General features: G+C 43.7%; 1 protein-coding gene across 1 annotated transcript in view; it reads right to left on the reverse strand.

Moving 5' to 3' along the window:
* The window catches only part of Col6a5 (collagen type VI alpha 5 chain), a 98,474-nt gene that overhangs the window by 35,622 nt on the left and 38,025 nt on the right, over positions 1-24,827 (reverse strand). The window contains exons 13-28 of the mRNA XM_021172713.2: positions 23,300-23,371; positions 23,006-23,032; positions 22,826-22,870; positions 22,679-22,732; positions 20,108-20,170; positions 18,744-18,809; positions 18,293-18,346; positions 14,670-14,705; positions 13,599-13,661; positions 12,037-12,099; positions 11,023-11,085; positions 9,179-9,241; positions 6,583-6,633; positions 6,446-6,481; positions 4,713-4,775; positions 2,798-2,860 (exon numbers count right to left, since the gene is read on the reverse strand). Coding sequence (XP_021028372.2) covers positions 2,798-2,860; positions 4,713-4,775; positions 6,446-6,481; positions 6,583-6,633; positions 9,179-9,241; positions 11,023-11,085; positions 12,037-12,099; positions 13,599-13,661; positions 14,670-14,705; positions 18,293-18,346; positions 18,744-18,809; positions 20,108-20,170; positions 22,679-22,732; positions 22,826-22,870; positions 23,006-23,032; positions 23,300-23,371 — 882 coding nt within the window. The remainder of the gene's footprint in view (positions 1-2,797; positions 2,861-4,712; positions 4,776-6,445; positions 6,482-6,582; positions 6,634-9,178; positions 9,242-11,022; positions 11,086-12,036; positions 12,100-13,598; positions 13,662-14,669; positions 14,706-18,292; positions 18,347-18,743; positions 18,810-20,107; positions 20,171-22,678; positions 22,733-22,825; positions 22,871-23,005; positions 23,033-23,299; positions 23,372-24,827) is intronic.

The following is a 24,827-nucleotide window of genomic DNA, read 5'->3' on the forward strand; positions in this document are numbered from 1 at the left end:
TCAAGGTCGTGTATTATTTTTTGTTTGTATCAAGGATGTAATCCTCAGAATAAATTTCTCTAAAGGAATCTTTTTAAATTATTTTTTCCTTTCTTCTTCCTAATTGCAAGCAGCAGACTGTCTCCACGGGGCAGAACGAAGGAGATGGATATACTGAGCAGACAGAGGTAGATTAACTTACAAATCAAAACGCAAGAGGCAGTAAGCCTTAGTATATATAAAAGAACCAAAGCGCTTTAACCGCAAAAGGCAATAAGCCTTGGTATATATAAAAGAACCAAAGGCAATTGCATAGCAAATGAGATTTACACAAAAGAAGGGCATACATGCTAAACTCATAAATGACACAGACTGAGGAACAAAGGAATCCAAACAGCCGGGGAGGGAGTCTGCTGTGAGACTGTGTCTCCTCGTAATGTCAGACACTCCACCTATAAAGTCTCATTAACATGAGCGAACAAGGATGAGACCAATAGAATGCCAAAGGGAATAGGGGAAAGGCCCTGAGCCTCAGCCCTCCACAAAGAGTTATAGGCAACTGAGGGAAGCTGAAAGTGGGAGAGGTGGTCCTCCCCAGGGGGATAAGAAATCAATTGGCTGTTCAGTGCTAAATAGTCAGCTCCAAAAACATGCATACAGGTAGCATAATACAGACTGAACAGGCTATATTTAGGAACATATATATAATATATATGGTATATGTATACATACATATATGTATATACCATACACACACACATACACATATGGTATATACATATATGGTATATACATATATGTAGCAATATATATGTGTGTGTATATACATGTGTATATGTGTGTGTGTATATGTGTGTGTATATATATGTGTGTGTATATATATATATATATATATGCAATAACAATTAATGAACATAAAGGCCATAAATCTGAAAGTGAATGAGGAGAAGTATATGGGAGGGTATAAAGGGAAGAAAAGGAAGGAGAAATGTTGTAATTATATTAGAATCTCAGAAACAAAAATAAAGAAACAAATAGGTGAAATCAAGCAGAGATGACTTCTGGAGAGACATCAGCCCTCGCTCTCTTCCACTGGAGTTTTTTCCTTTGCCCCCCACCCCCTTCTTCTTCCCAGCATCGGGCTTCTCATTAGCAGTGGCGTTTAGTGTGTTTGCTAGTGTGTTTGTTTCAGGGAAAGGACGCTTTACATACTCAAACTCAAGCATTCCCTTGGGCACTTGCCGCTCTAAGATGCTTAAGCAGAAATGTCAGCAAAGTCAACCTCTATTCTAAATAACAACTAAATTACCTGTCTGATCATCCATCTCCCAACCATCAATCCATCCATCAATCCATCCATCAATCTATCCATCAATGCATTCATCAATCCATCCATCACCCATCCATCTAGCCATGTGACAATGGTTAAAGGTCTGCTAAGTGCTAGGATAGCCTATGGTACACTTCTGATTCAACCAGAACTATGCGCTGTCCGTGGTTCTGCCCAATGGAGCCATCACTAAGAGCCTTGAAAGCTTAGCCTCCTTTCAAGTTAGGACAGAAAACAGGAAAGAGTATATGACTACCCACACAGAGAAACAGTTTCTGGGTAACACATAGAGTTGGAGCTACATTTTTCAGGAGGTCAAAAGTAGGAAGAGTTTGTCCCAAGTTCAGGCTGCATCACTCACTGGCAGCTGACAACAATATGTAACTCCAGTTCTAGGGTATCCAAGGCCCCTCTGACCTCCACTGGCTTCCGCATGTACATGGTGTATGGTGCATAGGCAAACACAGAAACATGCACACACACACACACACACACATGTAGATACACAAGATAAATATTACAGTAACTTCAAGCAAGTTCTTAGCAAAGGCTAAGAACCAAGCACTGGAGACAAAGGCCACCCCTCAATTCAGACCAGTTGAGCCGAGCACAAGACTGAGATGTGGGACACCTTAAGTACACCCTAAAGCCTGGGGAAAAGATGAACCCAGACTAGAGAAGACTGGCCCACAGATTAGCTGCTTCTCCATTCCTCAATGTGTACAGCAGAGTATCATTTATACATTATTATTTTGTTGTACTATGGAGTCATTTATCCAAGAAACCACAGGCAAGTTTTGCTTTGCTAGATCCAAAGTTCAGGAATGCTTCGATGCCTAAAGCAAGATAAGCATTTTTTTTCATGCACTCTTTACAGAGTTGTTGTCTGGGTCTCCTGCATACAGTAGGTGCCAGCCTTATTTAGTTCTGCCCTGACTCTGCCTGGGAGGGGAGACACTGGATCACCAATCACTTGAGAAGAAATGGAACAGAGGCAGGTCGGCCTGCAGAGGCGTGTCTGGCTCTGCCTGGAAGTGCTTCCACGGATGACATTTCTCTTGTGATGGAACCAGAGTAGAAGTCGTGGTTACATTTCCAAATCTCTCTAGAGTCCAAATAAAGGCCCAAAAGGCAACAAGAGTGGTCCTGGCAAACTCTATCTGCCAACCTGCTTTACATGCTGGGATTCTGTCAGGAGACCTCTATGAAATGCAGGCAGACCTATGCCTATTACAAAGGCTACAGTGATAAGCCATAGTAATGGAATATCTGCATTGCTCTTGCAGTTTACAGAGTCTCCTCTTGGTCATCTGATCCCACAGCCACCTTCTCAGCTAGGACAGGGACATGTCATATTCATCTTAATAATAGACTGAGAGACACGGTGACTGGCTTCTTAGACACAGTGCTTCTGCCTTGAATTCTGCATTGGTTCCATTGGGTATACCAGAAACCACCACACATCAGTCCTTTCCCACTCATACTCACTCTCCGACCAGGAGGGCCTTGAGACCCCTGAAGTCCACTCCCGCCTTTCAAGCCTTGAGAGAGCTGAAAAGAAGAACACACAAAATGTAGTTGTACCCTTGGAGACTATCTCAGGTTTTAATATCGTATTTATTTTATATGTGTCAGTGTTTTGCCCATACCTGCGAACATAGACTGTGTGCATACAGTGCCCACAGTGGCAAGATGGCATCAGATGCCCTAGAACTGCAGTTACAGATTGTTGTGAGACATTATATAGGAGCTGAAAACTGAACCCAGAAACTCTGCAAGAGTAGCAAATGTTCTTAACCACTGAGACATCTCTCCAGCCCTACAACTATCTTAGTTTAAATAAGGTGTTATAGTTCTCAAAAAATTTAAAAGAGCATCTAGACTGAGGCACATATCTCTGTGTCAGGGTGCTTACCTAGAATATATGGGTCCCATCCTTAGTATCATAAATAATAATGGTGATAATGAATAACAATTTAATTAAAAATAAAATACAGCAGCTTATTCGTATCCATTAAATTCCTTGCCCATAATACAAGCCACTGACCCTTAATCATTGACGAACATCCATCTCCGTCTTGTCTCCTTTATTTAGTAGCATATCTGACTCTGACACTGGCCTTAAACTTAAATCTAAATTAGTCATAAGCTGGGATTGGTGCTAAGTGGGGGGGGGGGGGACAGGGCACACAAAGACTGTGTAGAAACCTCTTAATCTATACAGATCAAAGAATATGGGCTGCATAGATAACTCAGAGGGTCAGAGCACTTGCTGTTCTTACAGAGGAACCAGGTTTAGTTCCTGGCACCAAATGGTCTCTCACAACTATTTGTAACTCCAAAGGATCCAGTTCCCTTTTTGGACCTCCAAGGGCACATACTTGGTACATGTGCATATAGGCAAGCAAACATTCACATACATAAAATACAAATAAATAAATGTGTGTGTTTGTATTGTCTTATTTCAATGTGTTTGCTTCATTATATTATATTATAGCCCCTTAGAAACCTGCTTGTTTTCTCATGAGAGACAGAGAGAGGGTGGACCTGGATGGGAGGGTAAGTGGGGAGGAACTGAGAGGTGTAGAGGGAGAGGGAACTATAATCAGGATATATTATATGAAAAAAATCTATTTTCAGTCAAATTTTAAAAAATAATTTTTTTTTTTGGTTTTTCGAGGCAGGGTTTCTCTGTGTAGCCTTGGCTGTCCTAGAACTCACTCTGTAGACCAGGCTGGCCTCGAACTCAGAAATCCGCCTGCCTCTGCCTCCCGAGTGCTGGAATTAAAGGTGTGCGCCACCACGCCCGGCTTTAAAATAAATATTTTTAAATCAAGTAATTAAAAATAATTTTTCCACATCCAAAATGGTCCATGAGTGGACTATGTTTATTCCCCAGACTCACAGTGATAGAGAGATACAAACAAATTATTCTCAGCCTAGGGCAAAGGACCTGTTCAACTGCATCCCTTCCACACCCAGGGTAACAGAGGCATTGCCCTCAGACTTCAAAGTACAAGGATGCTTGTCTTAGCCAGCTGTACTTTAAAAAGGGTAGCCTTCTGCTCTGTGCTTTGCTGGTTGGAAAAACCTCACTAGCCTCCCTTAAACCAATACGCAGTTCCACCATCCTGTGGAATCATCAGGTAGCCCCTGGGACACCGGGAAGATATCTGCTTCAGTTCCAAGAGTGACCTGAAGTAACCATGTGTGTCACGAGGTTCAATTCTGATAGTCAGGAACTATAGGCCCTAACCAAGGTCACATGACTAGTTGGTGGCTTCCCAACCACCCAGGATGCCCTCAGAATGAATTAATCAAAAGTACACGTTTATCATCACAGTAAAAAAGCTGAGGTCTACAAAAGAAATGCGTATTCTTTCTGGAGTCATTGGCCACTTACAGTCAGTCCCTTGAATCCTTTGGGTCCAGGCCCCCCAGGAATTCCAGGATTGCCAGCGTCACCCTGATCACATACACCAAGATGTTAAAATCTTTGCTACGAAAGGATTAAAATATTCTCTGTAATCAATACATAAGCCAATCTTTTCATCATTATGCAATGAAGGCTCATACAACAATAAATACATCTTGGCATAAATTCAGAACTAAACTATTGGCACAGGTAGTTATTCGCAAAATTACTTCAAGCACTCTAATAATCCAAATATTTATATATAAATATCAACCCAGGGACCATCCACTTGCTAAAAGCAATGAGATCCTATGCTGGAAAACATGGTGTACTGACTACCTAAGGTATTAAAGAACAACTAGTTCTATGGGTTATTTCTGGGAAGTTGAGGTTAAAAAAAAATATTAATCTTGGAGTAAGGAGATGTTCCAGCTGCTAACGGTGCTATGGCTCCAGACTGAGGTCCTGAGTTCAATCTCCTAGAATCCATGTAAGAAGCCAGATGTAGAGGCACACATCTGGAATGCTAGCACTCCTGTGTTAACATCCCTCTCTTGCCACACACACTAAAGTTCTAAAGTTTAAGAATGCATTTAAAAGTCATGGAAGCATGCATAAAACCTGCTCAAACTCAAGCCAGAAAAAAAAGCCAGCATGGAGGTGGGAGGGATAGACAGGAAGTTCTACTACTACCCAAGGAGTTATTGGCAATTGATAGCTTTTCAGGGATGGAGAGTCAATTTTCTCTAAAGGTACCACCTAGGTATGCTGACTTCTGCCCACACATCTAAGAGTAGTGGGTAGCACAGGCTGTATCTGGTGCTTTGTTTTTAAGTGGGAGGTGGGGGGGTGGTGGTAGGTATAAAAGGGGAATGGATCTATGAGAAAATAGGGGAGGGGTTAATATTATCAACATATGCTATACAAAATTCTCAAAGAACTAACAAAAAAGGAAATAGCCTAAGATGAAAACAAAACAACAACAACAAACCCAGAGGTTTATTTAAAGAAATCCAATCTGACTTTGGTAGTAGTTATTTATTGATATCACATTGATCAATAAGTTATTACATTTCCCCCTTTATCAATAAATCAGAAAACTGATCCTCTGTAATGAGAACTCTTTTCTGAGGGTTATTTATGTTGCTTCTTCCTAACCTCTTGTGAGCCTCGGGTAATCCATCAGTGAAGAGCACTTTTCAAATGCTCTGAAGCTTGGCTGTTCTCCTGGAGTTGACTCATTCGTTATTTTACCTTAGGCCCAGTCGTCTCTTCTTGATTGAGACATTACAGGGACGAAGCTGGGCTGGGGTTTGGGAAATCATAGCATAGAACCCTATGATGTAATGAGGCAAACTCCTGTTGAAACCACAGGCTGGAGGCATACAGACAGATTATCTAATAGACAATGCGGACCTTGCAAGACGTTGGATCAAGAAGACAGTATAATTAGGTTCGACTTTGGGGGCAAAAATCTAGTGAACATGATGTTTATGGACAGTTGACGGAGAGAAGGTGGGAATAGGAGACCACTAAGAAGAAAGACGGGGTTTTCAGGAGAGGTAGCAAAGCCCAATGATGCTGGATTAGTAACAGAAACCGAGGCGGTGAATGAGACCACCAGGTGGGAGAACTAATCCAGACAGCTGCCTGGAGGTTAGGGTTCCAAGTAGGGATATGTATGGGTCACTGGGGCGAGAAGAAATTCCCATGCACCTCACCTTCTGCCCTGGGTCCCCAGGGAATCCTGTTGGGCCCTGAAATTTTCAGCAGAGAACATATGTAAATCATCAGACCACTTCCTCCACACCATCATTTTGATTTATCAATTGAGAAAATAATTTTTTGGCATATTTACCTTAACTCCTTTTCTTCCTGTCCGACCATAGCCTGGGATGCCATAATCTCCCTGCAAGTACATTGGTTAATTTCAGTTTCTCAAAAGCTATCTAGATGGGGAGACAGTGGGGCTAGGATTTAGCTATAGATGGTGGGGGGTTCTCAGTTCCTATTACCTCTTTTCCTTATAGTGGGGATTGAACCCAGAACCTCTTGTACACTAGACAAATGTTCTGCCACTGAGCTACAATTCCAGTCTCTCATTCCTAGTGTGTACCCTTTTACTACCTTGGCCAGCTCCACTCTACAGCCTCCACAGGAGGCAGGGGGTTAACTGATCTGGATTTCTGCATTCACCAATTTCTTACCTAGAAAATTAGGAGTTGATCTAATACACACACACACACGTGTGTGTGTGTGTGTGTGTGTGTGTGTGTGTGTGTGTGTGTGAGAGATGAATGAGGAATTCAGCCAAAGACATAAATGAGGCTAGAGAGACTGCTCAGTGGTTAAAAGCACTGGCTGATCTTGCAGAGCACCTGGGTTCAACTCCCAGTACCCACATGGTGGCTCACAACCATTTTTAGCTCCAGTTCCAGGAGATCTGATACATAATGGCCAGCACGTGATGCACATACATATAAGCAGCCGTTCATTATACTGACATATAAATTAAAATAAATACACCTTTTAAAAAATGAATCACAATATGTTCATCCTCATTGGTTTCAAAACAACTAATGAGTTAGCATTTTTGCCAACAGCAAAGAGGAAAAAGTTACAATAGCCATTGTTGGTATGGAGATCCTAAAACGTAGTTCTCAGCCTTCCTAATGCTGCGACCCTTTAATACAGTTCTTCATGTTGTGGAGATCCACAACCATAAAACTATTCATTGCTAGTTCCTAACTGTGATTGTGCTACTGTTACAAATCATAATGTAAATATCTCATATGCAGAATATCTGATATGTGACCTGTAGGGGTTGCAACCCACAGTTGAGAACTGTTGCCCTAAGACAATCAGGCTCCTGCACAGAACACATTGACCCATGTAGTGTTTAAATCTTTTTAAGAGTGCTCGAAACTATATCTCAAAGGCCTAGTTAAATACATATTTATCTGACCTAGCTATAAAAAATTCTTGAGCTTTCTACACAGAAATTAATTACAGCATTAGAGATATAGCTCAGTGGTAGAGCCCTTGCCTGGCACATAGGAACCCCGGGATTCTATCCCTAGCCCTTAACTCCTTCCAAAAGGATTCACTGGCGTGTTATTTATGACACTGAGAAACTGAAACAAATGAAATAGCTAATAATAAGAGATCATAAAAAACACAGCCTGTATCCAAGCCAGGTTCCTCTGCTTGTCTTCAATAAGCCGATTAAAAGAGTCAGCTTAATAGTGGGGAGCTCCGAAGGAGACTTATTCACTGAGGCCACAGACACAGTGAATCCCTCAGGGGAGTATTTTGAAACTACTGAAGTGACATTGCAGGGACACAATGACCTGGGAAAGAGCTGCTGGAGGGAGTGAACACTAGGTGATGACACGGTTTTTACCTGAGTGATGTGGTTTTTGTCTTTATTTTGGAATGTAAAGGCTAAAATACTTTAAAATGGCCAGAATATGGTAATGTTTCTTTCCATGGCTTCTCACATTTATGCCTAGGAATCCCCCTTCCCTTTTCTTTCTCTCTTTCTTTTTGAATATTCATGTTTTCAAACTGGATCACAAAAAGACAGTCACATTTCTGTTTGTTTGGTTTGAGGTGGGCTCTCTTGTAGTTCAGGATTTCACTCTCTGTTGTTGAGTTCAGATTTTTAACATTTTATATGTAAGATTCTGTGGCCTGGTGTATGCCTTTTGGTTCCTGCCTTCTTTTAATTTTTTTAGTTATATTTTTCATTTTCTTATGCTGTGCCTGCCTTCCTTAGTTTACGTAACTGCCTGCAGGTTCAATCATGTGGCATATGTGGCAGGACTTCCCTACTTTTAAGCCTGAATAGTATTCCATCGCATGGATATACCACAGTGTTTTTATGCTGTCCATGCACAAACGGACACTTGAGTTGACTCCATATCTTCCCTATACTTGGTAAATTTTCTACTATTTAACATCTACATATAATTTTATAATTAACTTAAAATGACTCTCCCTCTATGGGCTGTCCCTACACTGGGATTTTGGCTTAGGAGGAGCAACTAGGCCACACAAGCTATAAAAGGCAGTAGTCTGTTCCTTGACCCTCCTCTGCTTCTTATCATTCTAGGGTTTTGCAAGGAGAGAAAGATGCACTGTTTTGTGGTTCAACCAAAATGAATGTACATGCCCATGCTGATTGTTAAAATATTGAAACGCTCTGTTCTCATTCACCTGTTACTTCCTCTGCCTTTACCTCATCTCCTTCACACACACACACACACACACACACACACACACACACAAACACACACACAAACACCACCCCCATGCACACATCCAACAGGCCAGGTGCACAGGAAAGCAGCAACAGATGGAGAACTGGCCCACATCTTCCTACCCCAAGTGCTGGGCCCATGCTGCCCCCCCCATCTCCCTTGTCTCAGAACCAAGTACTCAAAGGTTCATACCTGCTTTCCTCGCTGTCCAGGGGGCCCCACCGGTCCTGGGCCTCCAGGAACTCCAGGTTCCCCCTAGACAAAGGGCAAAAGAGCTCAGCAAAGTCAAAGCCACCCTAGGCTGTTCTGTCTGCTGAGCGAGGGGACACAAGGTCCTCCTTGAGCAGTCAGCACTGGGTGAAAGGGATAGGGTGAAAGGGATAGGGTGAAAGACATAATATAGTCTACCCAGAGGATAGCATGACACACATAGCACAGCTCAGGGCTGAGCTCTGGGGACTTTTTAAGGCTGCATAGTATTCCTGTGTGTGTGTGTGTGTGTGTATACACATACCACAATGTTTCCTGCTTCCCTAGTGTCAATGGACTGAAGGAAAGGGAGGGTAGAAAGCTCCCACCAGGGGAAACTGGCTCTTTTGTATTTAATCATACAATATTTGCTTATTGTCCTGGAAAATGAATGACTGGATATGATAAATGTAGTCCTGCCCCCACTGAAGGTAGTGTGGTTAGAAAGAGAAAGAATGGGATGGGCAATTACCACCCTGAGTGAGAACAAAGAAGAGACTCAAAGGTCCAATGAGGTTTCCCCATGAGACAAAGAAGCTGAAGCCCAAAGGACTTTGTGTGTGCTGAGGAAGGAGCAAGGGAGACTAAGAGTGACTCTGGGAGAGGGGAAAGGTTGGCTCTGGAGAAGTGGGGTGTGGGATCAGGAAGGAACTGAACTGAGAAACCTTGGAATTGAATATGGGGAAATGCAAAAACCTTTGTGATCTTCTCCCCCATCCCAGGCCCAGGGTTGATGCCCAGATAACACTGTAAGTAAGTTGAAGGTAGATAGCATGATAACATGTGTGTATGTGTATATTGCAATGGCTGTCACAATCACATTAACACATCTCTTACCACACTGCTTGGTAATAGTCTTCTACTTGAGTTGGATTTTTCTTGTTGATATATGAGTGTATGTTCAGGTGTGTGTGTGTGTGTGTGTGTGTGTGTGTGTGTGTGTGTGTGTGTGTGTAGACATGTGCAGACATGCATGTGGAGGTCAGAGGTCAACATCAGGTGCCTTCCCCAGTCATTCTCGTTTTATTCTGTGAGACAGGCTCTCTCAGGAAACCTGGGGATCACCAATTCAGCTAAATGGACTGGACAACACCTCTATAACCAGCTTATTACATGAGTTCTAGAGGACCAAACTCAGGTCCCAGTGTTGTAGAGCAAGCCCTTTGTCAGCCAAGCCATCTCCCAAGCCCTAGCTTATTACGATTAAAGCTTGAAGACTTTCCCGGCAGAAGACTGACAACCTAGTTTTCTGAACTCAGTAGAAAAAGAAACCTTAGGTCCTTGGCTCAACTGTGAAAGAGTTGAGGTCTTGACAAGAGAAGAGAAAACCTCGAAGGGCACCGCTGTGGCCACATAGACCTCAGCCCCTGAAGAATGAAAGCAAAGGGTCCAGGTGGACCTGAGGTCAACCACTGACTCTCTGGCAGTCCCCACCACAGCTATCTTAGCCAGAGTGGGCCTGGGTGAGACCAAAAGAAGCACAAAGGTGAGTTCAAAAACATCTGTTCCACGCATCTCAGTGAATGAATTCATTCCTGCTCAGGGAATATAGGAACTGAAGAGATTTCTCAGCAGCATTTTGTGATGGGCATATAACTGCCTCTCCTTATAGTAGGGACAGCCTCCTAAAAAGAAGCCACAGGGAATTCTCTGCTCAAGGGATGGGAGAGAACACACTGGCAGGATGCAGGTGGGTTGAGCATGTGAGGAATTTTCACAGAGCTCAGGGGGAAAAATGTTGCCACTTTTGTTCTGGGTATTTGAAACCAACAAGAAATAGTGTTTACCTTTCTCCCCACAAATCCAGGTCTTCCGATACCCCCTCTGGGTCCTGCTGGCCCAGGAGAACCCTGAAAATAAAGAGTAAGAGATGAAAAAGCCACTGCTACAGAATTCCTGAAAACTCACCAGGAGCAAGTTATCAACTCACATCTTTCCCAACAGTCCCAGATCCCAGAAGGCTTAACAGGAGACACACGCAGTGAGCGAGGGGAGAGGGTAACCTAGGTAATAGACCACAGCTCTGCCTCCACCAGAAATTACTGGTCCATGTGAGACCTTGGGGGTCAAGGGGAGGCAAAAGGCTTGACTCAAGCAACATAAGTGAGAGGAAGTTCACTGTGGTGTTAGAATAAAACAGACCAATGCCACATGCAAGTCCCACAAAGCTACAGATACATCCATCATGATGTGCAGAGTGGATTTCAACTTTTTATTCTAAATCTGGGCATAAGCATCCTTCACTGTCCCTCTAGAAAGTTATAACTGAGCACATTCAGGCATGTCTTGCCTTCTGAGCTCTCACTGGCAGAACTGGAGGAAGAACTCAATAGAATCAAGCGCTCCATACAAGCCCCTCACCATCCAAACTCTCACTCCTTACTTGGGAAACTCATTCAAATGCTGAATTAGAAAACCTAGCTTAGGAATCAAACAGAACTGTGTAAGCATGGATCTTTGCCATGTCAAATGTTCGTGTTCAGTGGAGAGGCAGACACATGGCACAGCGAAAATTTAAAAGTGCAAGAAGAATAATTCATTTGTGTTAGACACGTCCATCATTTGGCAGCAATTTTAGATCTTCAAATGCTTCCTTGGGCTGAGGGAGTGGGTTTGTGCTTTCAGAGAGAAAGATCACCTAAGGGCTCTGAGCTGAGCGAAAACATGTATCCATAGAAACCAAAAACGATGAAATAAATGTCCCACAGATGGCATAAAATATTCTACATGCTTGGGCATTTTACAGTAAGAACAAACTAAAGGTTGCAAGTCATTGGCCCTGATGTCTCTGGGTCACTCACCTGAGGTCCCTGATACCCTTGACTTCCTTTGTCTCCTTTCCCACCACGATTTCCGCTTGATCCCTTTTTGTTGGAAAAACAAAAAACAAAACAACAACAAAAACTGATGTGCTGTGATGTCAGTGAAACTCACTCTCTTAATGGATGCTTTTGAAACATCCCCATGGAAACAGAGCAATGGTCTACACCTTCAAGCAACCTTACTCCTGTGAGATTAAGTCCTTTTTTAGAAGAATAACTGTGGACAAGCCCAGACATAGTGACACAGATCTTATTAAAGGATTCTCTGCCTTGGCAAACAAGTCTCATCCTTCTTCTACAGGGAGAAATAAAAATAGGTCAAAAGGGAAAAAATAAACCCATGAAGAAAGGGAGACACAAACAGCCATTGAATGTATTTCATTGATGGTTCACTGGACCAAGGTGCTTTTTCAATGTGTAGAATACAGGAAACGGTAGATTCAAGTAGGGGCTAAAAAACACATGGTCGCAGATGTCTGCTGGCTGAAAGTTTATCTCTCAGACATATTTTATGTGTGGGTCTCACAGAATTCTCTTGTCTAGCTTATAGAATTAAAATGGTCCCTGCCTAGCAGAAATCACCGAGTAAACCTCATGCCACTAGTGTCAAAAGATCCCAGAGCATCAAAATGACTGCTGTCTCACACCCAACCCCAAAAAGAGCTGAGTAGTGCCAGACAGATACCATGGTTACTCAACGTGGCAAATGTACTAGATGTCTGAAATAATCAAGAAAATCGAAATTCATTTACGGTTAAGAATCTGGAATTTTCTAGAAGAAAAATGAGATTCCTGAAAGACCTTAAAATGGGCATTTCTACATGAACTTTCAAAAGTCCAGGTTTAAAGTGAGCTCAACACATAGTGAGATTCACCAGTGACAACACCTGTGTGGGACAAAGCCACCCTTGTGGGATCATCATGGCTTCTTCCAGGCAGAGAATACAGAGCAGATGCCCTCACCTCTGACACCTGTGCCACTAGTGGCATTTGGGGACTGATGGAAGCCCAATGTAAAATAATAATAAATAATATATTATTGAGCTGTTTTTCCTTCTTACCAGAACCCAGTACTATGCAATGTGAGCACAGAGGACATTCTTCCCCTCTTGAGGGTCATTAATGAGCTGCAAATGTTGGACCAGGTTTGATGGAACAAAATCAAAATTCAGAATCATCTCCCACAATGAGAAATGCACAAGGCGATAGATGTCTGTAGATCACTATTTTATCAGTTATATAATTTTGAAATTTTTATTATTTAGTTTTTGTGCATGTGTGTCTGCACACTTAAGTGCAGGTACTCAAGGAGGACAGCAGAGGGCACCAGAGCCTCTGGAGCTGCAGTTACAGGCTCTTGTGAGCCACCCCACCTGGGTGCTGGACATCAAACTCTGGTCCATAGCAAAGTATTGGTGCTCTTAACCACAGAGCCATCTTTCTAGCCCCTCTGTTGTATGCTGTTCTACTGAGCTACCTGCCTTCTTACAACCAGAATGACTCCATGCTCTTTGCACACATTTATGAAATACCCAGCATACCTGTGAGCCTTGTAGTCCTTCAGGTCCCTGTGTACCTTGAGGTCCTGGGTCTCCTGCTTGCCCCTAATGAACAAGAGTTTTCAGTGTTTAGATTTTCTCTGCATGGTTCCCATACATAGATCATTTGTTTTGTCTGCTGGGCTCACCCCTTACACAGCCTGAGATCTTATTGTTCCAGCTGTCAGGAATGAACTCAAGTATGCTTCTAATTATCATAAAGATGGGGGGTGCATAGGACAATTGGCTCAAACAAGCTGTGGTGGTTTGAATGAGAATAGCCACAGAGGCTCACATATTTGAGTGTTTGGTTCCCACATGAGAGAACTGTTTGGGAAGGATTAGGAGATGTGGCCTTGTTGAAGGAACTGTGTCACTGGGGGGTGGGCTTTGAGGTTTCTAAAACCCACACCAGCCCTAGGCTCACCCTCTCTCTGCCTGCGGCCTTATGATCAGGAAGAAGTTCTTAGCTACTGTTCCAGTACCATGCTCCATACCATGATGATCATGGACCAACCTTCTGAAACTACAAGCAAGTCTCCAATTAAATGATTTCCTCTATAAGCTGCTTTTTTTTATGGTGTCTCTTTCACAGCAATAAAACAGTAAGACACACATTTTGTTTGAAACTGCCATAATGATATCAAATATTTAGCATGTTAATTAAAAACAAGTTTAAATGGAAAAAACAAAAAAACATGGAGGGAATACCTGGAATATATAGCTAATAATAATGACTTGAATAAAAGCTAAGAAGAAGCAAGAATTTCACTTTCTTTCATGCTGGTTCCCGATACACGTGAAAGACAATCGAGGGTGTAAGAGTCGAGGTTGCTCGTGTTCTGTTTGTTTGTTGGGAGGTGTTCCTGAGGGAGATTTTGCCATTGTTGAGCCTTTGCTATTTCTAGAAGCTGACTAGAGCTGCTTGTGTTCCTTACTAGTCAGTGGGGTTCATGCCCAGTGCTGGGCATCCTTACACCATCCTGTCGAATGCTATTTGCCCAGCACCATCTATGTAGGAGAGATGTTCATAGTCCTCTACCAGAAAGAACGAAAAATAAAAAGAATACTTACTGAGGGACCCTGGGGCCCCCTCCGGCCTTCCATTCCCTGAAACACCGAAGGCAAAGCATCAGTCAGTGTGCCCAGACAGAAGGACGGTCCCTGAGGCAAACCAGTCTCTCCTCTTCCTTGCTTGTAGAGAGTTCTCTGGGAGCCTTAGCAGAGCATGTTTTCCCATTGGGCGTTTTAATCACATTAACATTTAGGGGATTGATGACAACCCAATGTAAAAGTCACTACAGCTCCGCCCCAGTCTGATAATCTCTCATGGTTATCGAATGGGCTATCTGGAGGTCTAGATCGCCCTGAAGAACTGTTTTCTTCCCTGCAAACCCATGAAGCACTGTGTGCTGAGGAGAGGGAAAAGGGAAATTTCTAGATGTTGAGGTAAGTCACTCAGTGCATCATGCCCCCCCGCCCCTCCCATTATCCCTTGGGGTGTGGCTGCTTCTTTGTGTGATCTAGATGCTACTGATCAAGTTTATCATAATAAAGCCAGGCTGGTCCCTCAGCTCTGTCTGCACTTATCTGAGAAGCAGTTCATGTCAACTGTAAGCTCCAGGACAGAAGAAAGCCAGGAGGGACCCCAGTCCTAACTTATAGTTTCCAAACCTCAGCCATAAAAATCTGCTGGCATTACTCTCACTGAAGAAGGCGTGGAACACTCTCAACCACTAACTGATATTATATTGTGATAACCAGCCACAACTATTTTAAATAATTGCTTTTATTCAATTATTATGGAGGAATTATTTCAGAACTGCCATTTTTCTCCTGTAGCTCCTTAGGTTAAATCACCCAACTATCATCTCCATCAAGTATTAAATTTTTAAAATATCCTTTGGAGAGAAGTTACCATAGTAACTCATCAGCTGTCTGTTTCTGGATATGACTAGTTAATGCTCTTGGAGAAGGAAAACGGAGGAGATTGAAAAGCCATCGAAAGTGGATACTGTTGGCATAACTTCACATTCTGTCTCCATCAAAGAGCAAGGATGAGGGCTAGCATGGTGTCTTCCCAGGCAAATGCGTTTGCTGCTTTTGCAAAGGACCCACTCCAGGGGGCTCACAACTACCTGTAACTTAACCTCCTCTTCCGGCCTCCGTGGGCACCTGGATGCAAGTGCACACACATGCACACACAAGTGAAAAATAAGAGCAAGGATAATAAACTGGTCATGGTGGTACATGCCTATAATCACATCACTTGACAGGCCAAGGCACAAAGACCTTGAGTCCAAGACTAGCCTGGTTTACATAGTCAGTTCAATGCCAGCCTGAGCTACAGGATGATAGAGACCCTTCCTCACAAAAAGTGGGGGAGGGGTAGAGAAGAAAGATTGAAAGGAAGAATAATGTTTATTCTGTATAGTTGGTTTTTGTACAACATTGTCCTTAGAGGCTCGGCCTTAGAAATAATCACTCTCTCTTGCTTTTGGCCCCACTATTTAAAGCCTAAGTGGCCCAAAGAAAATGCACAGTAAGCCTCACACAGAGCATAAACTCTAAAGTAAGAACATCTGAGCTTGAAGCTCAGCTCAGTCACTTACTAGCTATTGTGACCTATGGCAAGTTGCCCAAGTCTCTGAGACTTGTTCATCTCTAATGTGGATATGATGATATAATCCACCTGGCAGGGGTCTTACAGGTTTCAACTAGATGAGCATTTGAAAGTGATGAGGTGAGTATCTGCTCCAAACCAGATGACACATTAGACATAGAAGTGTTATAAAGACTCTGCCTATGGCCACCAAAGGCCACCAAAGGCCATGGGTCTGGAATGTGGCTTCCTGTATGGTTGGGAGTGTGTTGAGCCATTGTTTTAGTAACAGCTGTTGTGATGATTACTCCATGTAAGTTGAAGTTCAGTCACACAGGGAGCCCATGCCTGGGTTGGGGTGTGTTGTTTACAATCCATTACCCACTTATGATGCTCTGAATCGCACGACAGCATTCTGGCCTACATTGGAGATGTGGGGGGAGGGCAGAAAAGGCCCAGGTTGCTTAATTATGAAGATGAATATGAATGTTGCTTTATTTAATTCGCAGGCAAAGAAATTGCAAAGCAAAGAAATAGGTAAAAGACAGGGACAAGACTGAGGTCCTTCAATCCTTATAGTGATTTAAAAGGCGCTGATTAGCAGGTCCAAGGATTAATCCCTACCCTGATCCCTAACAGCTTTGTTTTTAAAGTGCATGATTTATGTGTCAGCTACAAACCTATTTCAAACTAAAAATCCTTTTTTCTCTTGAGCCAACAGATATATTTATCTCTAAAATTTATAACACTTAGTTTATCTCACGGCTCTGATGTCCTCCCCCAATTACATCTTAATCCACTTGAGTCTGGAAGACACAATCCTAGGGAATGGTCCCAGAAGCTTGGGAAGCCCAGCCCCTCTGGCTTAGGATCTTTGCCATTCTGGATAAACAAAGGCAAGACAGACTAGGATGGAGCCTCTGTTCCCAGGGAAAAGGGCATCAGGCTGCTGACTTCAAGGGATGAGAACCATCCAACACTACTCAGAAAAGAAAGCCAAGGATTTTCATTCCCTCCAAACAAATTAAAGCCAAACCCAGCCAGGACTCTGAACATTCTTTTCTGTTATCACACCCATACTGAGTACGAGACAGAAGAGCTTTCAACACAAATGTCATCTCTGTGCACACCTATAATCCCAGCACACAGGAGGCAGGGGCAGAAGATTTTCTGTCAGTTTGAGGCTAGCCTGATCTACATGGTGGGTTCTAGGCCAGCCTGGTCTATTCATAGTGACTTCCAAGCCAGCCAGGGGTATGTAGAAGGACTCTTCTTTCCCCCATACCCCAGAAAAATAAATAATTATCATCTCTAACTTCAGTCATCCACAGAAGGTAATGCGGTTTCTTTGTTAGTCCTTAAAAATTGAAGAAACATCTAATGTCTTATTTGGGAGGAGGTAGGATTGATATCACAAGATGCTATAAGCTACCCCAGGGCCTCCATTGAGTTGGCTTTCAATGTTGGTCCTAATAGCCAGGGTTTGGGAGTCCATTCAGGAAGAAGCCACTCCTATGCTCCCTTTCCACTGTCAATGTGTCAAGACCTGGAGATTGTGTCCACCCAGTCCATAGTGTTCTGACATAGCTCCTGGAGATTGTGTCCACCCAGTCCATAGTGTTCTGACATAGCTCCTGGAGATTGTGTCCACCCAGTCCATAGTGTTCTAACAGCTCCCAGGTGCTAAGTTAGGAGACTGTGCATCTTCAAGTCCTGGGCTCCCTTCAAAGGCATTCAGAAACACCTTGAAAGTTAAAGGCAGAGGCAGACTAGAGAATGCTGTCTTTTAGTCACAGATGATTTTGCCTCCCACAGCCACCAGCTGTAGACGTTTGGCAGTATCTGGAAAGACATTTTTGGATGTTTACTAAGGGGTAAGCAGATGAGGAGAGCTTGGGGGTATTGCTAAGCATCTTACAAGGTGCAAGACAGTCCTTCCTAAGAAAGAATTCTCTCAGGCCTAAACAATGAGTGGAGTTGAGATTTTAGAGTGCCTGCAAATGTACTCTCCAGGCACAGGTCTGCGGTCTCTATCTATGTCTCTGTGGCCATCACAAGTGATAAGGAGGGAGAGAAATATCTGGGACATACTTACCCTGCTTCCTTTGGAGCTAGGACGGCCATGTGTCCCCTTCTGCCCAGTTATCCCCTAGAAACACAACAATTTCCCAAAGCCGTAAGTCAAGAGCAGGTTATAAGTCCTGAGTAGGTTATAAAGCTGTCAGCGTGAAATATCAAATGCCATCAAGATGGCAGAATAAGGGAGTCATGCTGGAAACCAGTCTGTAGAGGACAATGTTGGTGAAATGGCCAGCAAGGACCAAGATAGGAGTAGCAACATACCGTAAGTAAATGGTGACAAGTGAGGTATATCAGCACTTCCTAGACATTAATAACACCCCCCAAATGTATAGCCTACTTCCAACATACTTTATTTTCTTCTATCTATAGATGATGTGATGGGTGTTTGTTCATACACCTCCCTAAACTTACTTAGCTCAACAACAGAATCAGTCAACTTATCTATGTAACACAGATCCAATTACTTGTCGTCCTCGTTCTCCTTTCTCGCCCTTCTGGCCTTTGATGTCGCTGTCTTTTCCTGGGTCACCCTAGGAGATAATTTCAGAAATGATTAGAGTCCAGAAACGCCACCATGAGGGAGTTAACTCATCAGTTCGGACACAGAACCTTGCTATAGAGTCCATCCTGGCCTTGAGTTTGTGACTAAGGAGCCCAGGCTGGCCCTTAACTCACAGCTAGCCTCTTGCCTCGGCCTTTTGAGTTCTAGGATTACAGATATGTGCCCCACATCAGCCTTTCTTTTTCTTTTCCTTCCTTTTCTTTTTCTTTTTCTTTTTCTTTTTCTTTTTCTTTCTTGTGTGGTACATGGACTTAAAGCCAAGGCTTAGTATACATCAGGCAAAATTTCTGTCACTGACAGATTTTTTTGAGATGTTCAGGCTGCCTTGAACTTGAGATGCACCTGTATCAGCGACCTGCACAGCTGGAATTCAAGGACGGTGCCGCCCGGCTCTTTATTTAATGGTATAATATAAGTGTTAGGCAGGCTTCCACAGTCTCAACCTGGGGACATGACCCCTTTGGCAATCCTCCATCTCCAAATACATTTACATTACAATTCAGAACAGTAGCAAAATTACAGTTATGAGGTAGCAACAAAAATAACTTTATGGTTGAGGGTCACCACAACATGAGGCACTGTATTAAAGGATAGAAACCTTAGAAAGGTTGAGAGGCGCCGGGCTAATTCAAGCTAATGGATGAAATGTAAGAAAAATCTCCAACTTGAAACTCTTATCTGCTCCAGAGGAGGGGGTTGGTGACTGATGCAGTCTTCTAAGAGTGCATGCTGTGCACTAACTTTCCTGCAATGTGGCTTCACTGAGGCGCCGGCCCAACCCGTGCCAAGCCAGTCCCTTGGCTGTGGAATGAAAGCCTCCTATAATTGAGTCTGGAAGAGAGAATCTTACTAGGGTTGTAGGTCCATGGTAAAATGTTTGCCTAGCAGGCACCAGGACCTGGGTGTGAGTCCCAGTGCTGTTAAACCAACAAACAAGCAAACCATGAATAAATCAAGCTCTGGGCTGCACTTTCTATCTGACAAATAAAACAAAGGAAGTTTTCACTATAGAAAGTTGGAAGTCTCAACCCACTGTGAGAACTCAAGCAATGGAACTTTAGATCCCCGTTCTAAGCCTTTAAAATAATCGGTCCATGTCAGATTTGATTAGGTTTCCCCCCAACTAAGAAATCCCCAGGTCACAAACCTTCCTGCCCAGCTCCCAAGGCCAGCCCTTGCCGGCACTTCAGTGGAAATCACTTTGGAAAATGGGAGCTGAATTGTGCGGAGATAAAATTCAGAGCTAAGTAGGATCTGGTAACTTACGGGATCCCCTGGGAAGCCCTTCTCGCCATCTTCCCCAGGAGCGCCTCTGATGCCTGGGTGGCCCTGAAAAAGATGGATGGATGGATAGATGGAGAGACAGAACAAAACAAAATGTGCCTCTGTGTTATCTTGTATGTGGCTTTTATAATGGCCTTAAATGCCAAGCAATGCACATGGAGAGGATAGTCAATCAGATGAAATAATTCATGTTTTCCTGCCTCTCCCAGGTGCCCTTTTCCCAAGGTCACGTTTAAGCCACGGTCAGGCTGAAAAGTAGGAAACCTTCTCGTGGTCAAGTGCAGGGTTGTGCAATGGGACTTTCAGCTGGTGGGGGAAACTCCATGTTCCTTTTATCATTTTTGGCTATGTGGCACTTGGAACTGTAGCTAGTGGAACGGAAGGGTGGAATTTTTTATTTCAGTGAATTTAAATTTGAGCAGTCACGTATGGACATTGGCTGTCCTGGTTGGACTGTCCAGCAAGTTTAGCACTTCTGTTCTCCACAAGAAACCTCACCAGGGGTTTTCTACTGTCACCTCAAACAACTTTCCAGTGAAATTTACCCATACTAGGGTCCCTGGAGGCATTTAGACTGATTCCCCATTTCCTGCTGCCCTGTCTCTGAGCCAAGGTTACAGCGAGACAACAGAGGTTTCTAAGAACATCACAAAGACAGGCTTCTCTCTGAATAACCTGAGGGTGGCTCCTTGCACCAACATCCCCATTGCCTCATCCCTGGTTGGTCCCTGCATGCACCTAATAGATCATATGCCTGTTCTTTTTGTAACTGCTTTACTTCAAAGCTCACATCCCATCCAGCCTCAGTCACTACAGACCCAACCCGTAAGCCTTCCTTATATCCATGGCAACCCCAACAGTCCCTGCACTACTTCCAAATAGTATTTCTGAAACAGAAATTAAATTGCTGTTTAAACCCTTTCATGCATGTACATACACGTACACACACACACACACACACACACACACACACACACACACACAGCCTTATAGCTCACTGGACCTGTCTGAGTTTCTTCTTACAACCTATTGAAACCCATCTTCCTCCACCTGAACTCTGTTCCTTCCAGGCAGAGCAACTGTCAGTTTGGCCCCAGTCTCAACTGCTTGCTTACCCTTGGTCTAGAATGTTCCTTCTCCACATCCATGCCTTGCTAACTACAGTTCACTCCTGGTTTCAAAAAAACTTCCTTGACATCCTACCTCCAAGCTGACTGGGATCAAAAGGACCCCAAGTGGTCCCAGCCATTTCTGTGTACTATAGGACCCTTGAGGGTGAGGATGACATGTGGTCCATTCACATCTCTGGACCCCTGACAAATAACTCAGTGTCTGGTATGTTAGAGATGCTCACAAATATTGATACATAAACAGGTCAGGACATAAAGGCAGAGTCGGCTGGGGTCAGGACATAAAGGCAGAGTCAGCTGGGGTCAGGACATAAAGGTGGACTGGGCTGTTGGGATGAATTTAAAATAAACAAAATATTTCACTAGAATTTATAACTCCAAAGCCACCCAAATTAACTCTTTCATTTTCTTTGGTTTTGATGTTAGGAAAGAATATAAAGGCCCGTAGTGGCCAAACATGTTCACTTGCAGACCTCTGAAGAACAGAAAGAGCTCGCACAGTGACCTTTCCTATCTGGAAATTCCCAAAGATCACATAGTAGTCATGGTGACTTGAATGAGAAACTAGCTTGGCCCCATCCCAGCTAGTGGCACTTTTTCGGGAGGTTCTGAAATCCATAGAAGGTGGAGCCTTGCTGGAACACATCACTGGAGGCTGGCTTTGAGAGTTTATGGTCTATTTCCCATGCCCCCTCGCTTTCCTGTATATGAATGAATATGATCAGCCAGCTTCCCACTGGCTGCCATGCAGGCCTCCCCCACACCCATGAGGACCCAGTCCCTCTGGAACCATAAGCTAAAACAAAGCCTTTCTCCCTTACGTTGCTTTTAGCCAAGGAATTTTTATCACAGCATCAGAAAAAGAACAATACAGTAGTCCGTGTGCCCCAAACAGAAGAATGCCATCTTGTTTGTTGGCAATGGGCTTTCATTATGTGATTGGGATGGCTAATTTTGTCAACCTGATTGAGTTTAAGAAACATTCAGGACCCTATGAGGCACACCTTCCGGTTTGTCTCTGAGGGTTGCTGGCCAATCCCAAAAGGTTTAAGCTGAGAAGGGAAGACCCACCCTGACTGTGGATGCCACCTCCCCATGGGCTGGGGTCCTTGGCTATATAAAATAAGACTAAGAAAGGGCTGAGCATTGGTCGACCCCCTTCTGTTTCCTAGTCAGTACCACGCACCAGGACCCTCTAACCACCATGCTTTCCCCACCAAAACAGATTGTGTTCCTTCGAATGGTGAGACAAAACAGTTTCTCCCTTAAGCCCAGGGGCTTCTGGGTGGTACCAGGCATTTGGTCACAGCTAGAAGGTAACCAAGATGCTGGAGAAGTCAGCTGTCAATTTTATCCCCAACTGCTGGCACAGCTAACAAGGCGGGATCTGTCACCAGGGACAACTTAATTAGTGAAAAGTTACCTGATCGCCAAGGTCGCCTTTTTGTCCCTTTCCCCCACGAAATCCGTAAAATCCCTAAACAAACATAAGACAAAAAAATCTCACTTAGAACAATCAGCCTCAGAATGGCTTTATGCTAACTCAAAGAAGAAGAGACAGGCGGCTCACTTCTTCTCCATCCAGTCCGTCAAGCCCGTCCTCTCCATGTTCCCCCTAAGGGAAGACAAGAATCGGCAGTCAGTACAGCTGGTGGCAGTACTGAAGCAGCCAGGAGGTCTCTGACTTGTGCTTGCTAGGAAATGAATCCAAAGTAGGAGGTCAAACTTGCCTGAGAAGGAGATACAATACCTGAGCTCCTGAAAGTCCTTTGACTCCCTGCAAAAGATGAAACATCTGTCACTGCAGGGTTAGTCTTGAATGGAGATTCTGAGAGTATTGGCTTGCATTGTCTTTCTGATTACTTCTGCCCACACACCCAGATAAAGCTTACAAGTGGAATTAGATGAATGTTGGAGACTCAACTACTAACGTAAGAACCAACACGTCACACGGGGAGAGAGGAAAGAGAAAACAAGCAAGAAAATGGGGGCCGACAGGAAGTTGTCTCAGGGGAGAGAGAAGGATGCGCCAGCAGAGGCTTACCTTTTGACCTCGAGTCCCCGGGCATCCCATGACTCCTCTGTCTCCTTGAAGCCCAATTTCTCCTCGTCTTCCCTAAGAAGTGAATTTAAACATATATCCAAAGTTATACCAACTTGAGACAAAGCGATTCCTCCTGTGATCCTCCAGTTCCTCACAGGCTTTCCCTGTCAGCCTTCAGGAGTCCCTCAGGAGTCACAAATGGGTTGAGGGTGAGCTTGCCTGCTTTATTCTCTCATCAGACAGTGCAATCAAAGGCTCAGAAGTCACTCTGTCTCCTAGCCACAGTCCTAAGTCTTCAGCGGTCCCATGATATCATGCCCAGGGCCCTGATGCCACCCTGGAAAGCAGCTCAGTGCCCAGGGCTGGAGCTGAGCAGGAACAGAGGGGAAGACAAATTACTGCAAGAATGGAGTGCAAAGGCAGAAGAGACTGTCCTCAGGGAGAAGCATCAGTAGGTAATGTGCTTTCTCTGTATGAGGAAGGGTCCCAGTTTAACCTCAGAACCCACATTTTAGAAATGCAACAGCAGTGGAATGTATTTAATCCCAGCCCTGGGAACAAGGGTCAGAGACAATGGAACCCAGCTGTTCTTGCTGGCTGGCCTATCCAAATCCACAAACTTCATGCCAATGAGAAACCCCATCTTTAAAAACTGCTAATAAAGTGCTGGCAGTGCACATGTGTAACTCCAGCACTCAGGAGGCAGAGACAGGCAGATCTCTGAGTCTGAGGTCAGCCTGGTCTACGGAGCTCAAGGACAGCGAGGGCTACACAGAGAAACCATGTCTCAAAAAAAAAAAAAAAAAAAAAAAAACTGAAAAAAGTAAAAGAAAGTAGATTGCTCCTGAGAAACAACATCTGGGATTGACCTCTGGCACGTGCACACACACAAACCCCACACAGACAAACACACACACACACACACACACATACACAGACACACACATAGATACACATATACACACACACAAACAGACACACACACACACAGCCATTCCTCACAGTCTAGGTCTGTCCAAAGTCAGACTATCCACACAGGAAGAATATTTAAGGTCAATATATTTCTCATTAACCCTAGCTTTCCCAGGAAATATTTGGAAGTGACCAAGAGCCAGAGTTAAACGCATTAAGAGAAAACAACCATGAGCTATACATGAGTGTGGGAGCCTACTGTCTCTGGGACCTGGGACTGGACCAACATGTGAGGGATTATGTAGATTAAGTTATCTTCTGAATATGCCTCTGAGGAATATTCTTGTTTAGATTAAGTTTTTAAAAAAAGAAACAAACAAACAAACAAACAAAAAACAAATAAACAAACCCACCCTAAGATATCACACCATGAGATATCACTTCATGGGTGTGGTAAAAAAACAAAAAACAAAAAACAAAAAAACAAAAAACGAAAGCACCTGGGGAGGGGGGTACCTAGGGAGAGGAGGCTATCTGGAGAAAAGGCTATTTGGAGGGGTTTGGGGGGCGGGGGGGATGAGCAGGCTTCCTGACTGTGGATACAATGTAAGCAGAT

Source organism: Mus caroli, unplaced genomic scaffold (assembly GCF_978045245.1).
Source record: "Mus caroli unplaced genomic scaffold, Mus_caroli_1 scaffold_11, whole genome shotgun sequence".
NCBI lineage: Eukaryota > Metazoa > Chordata > Mammalia > Rodentia > Muridae > Mus > Mus caroli.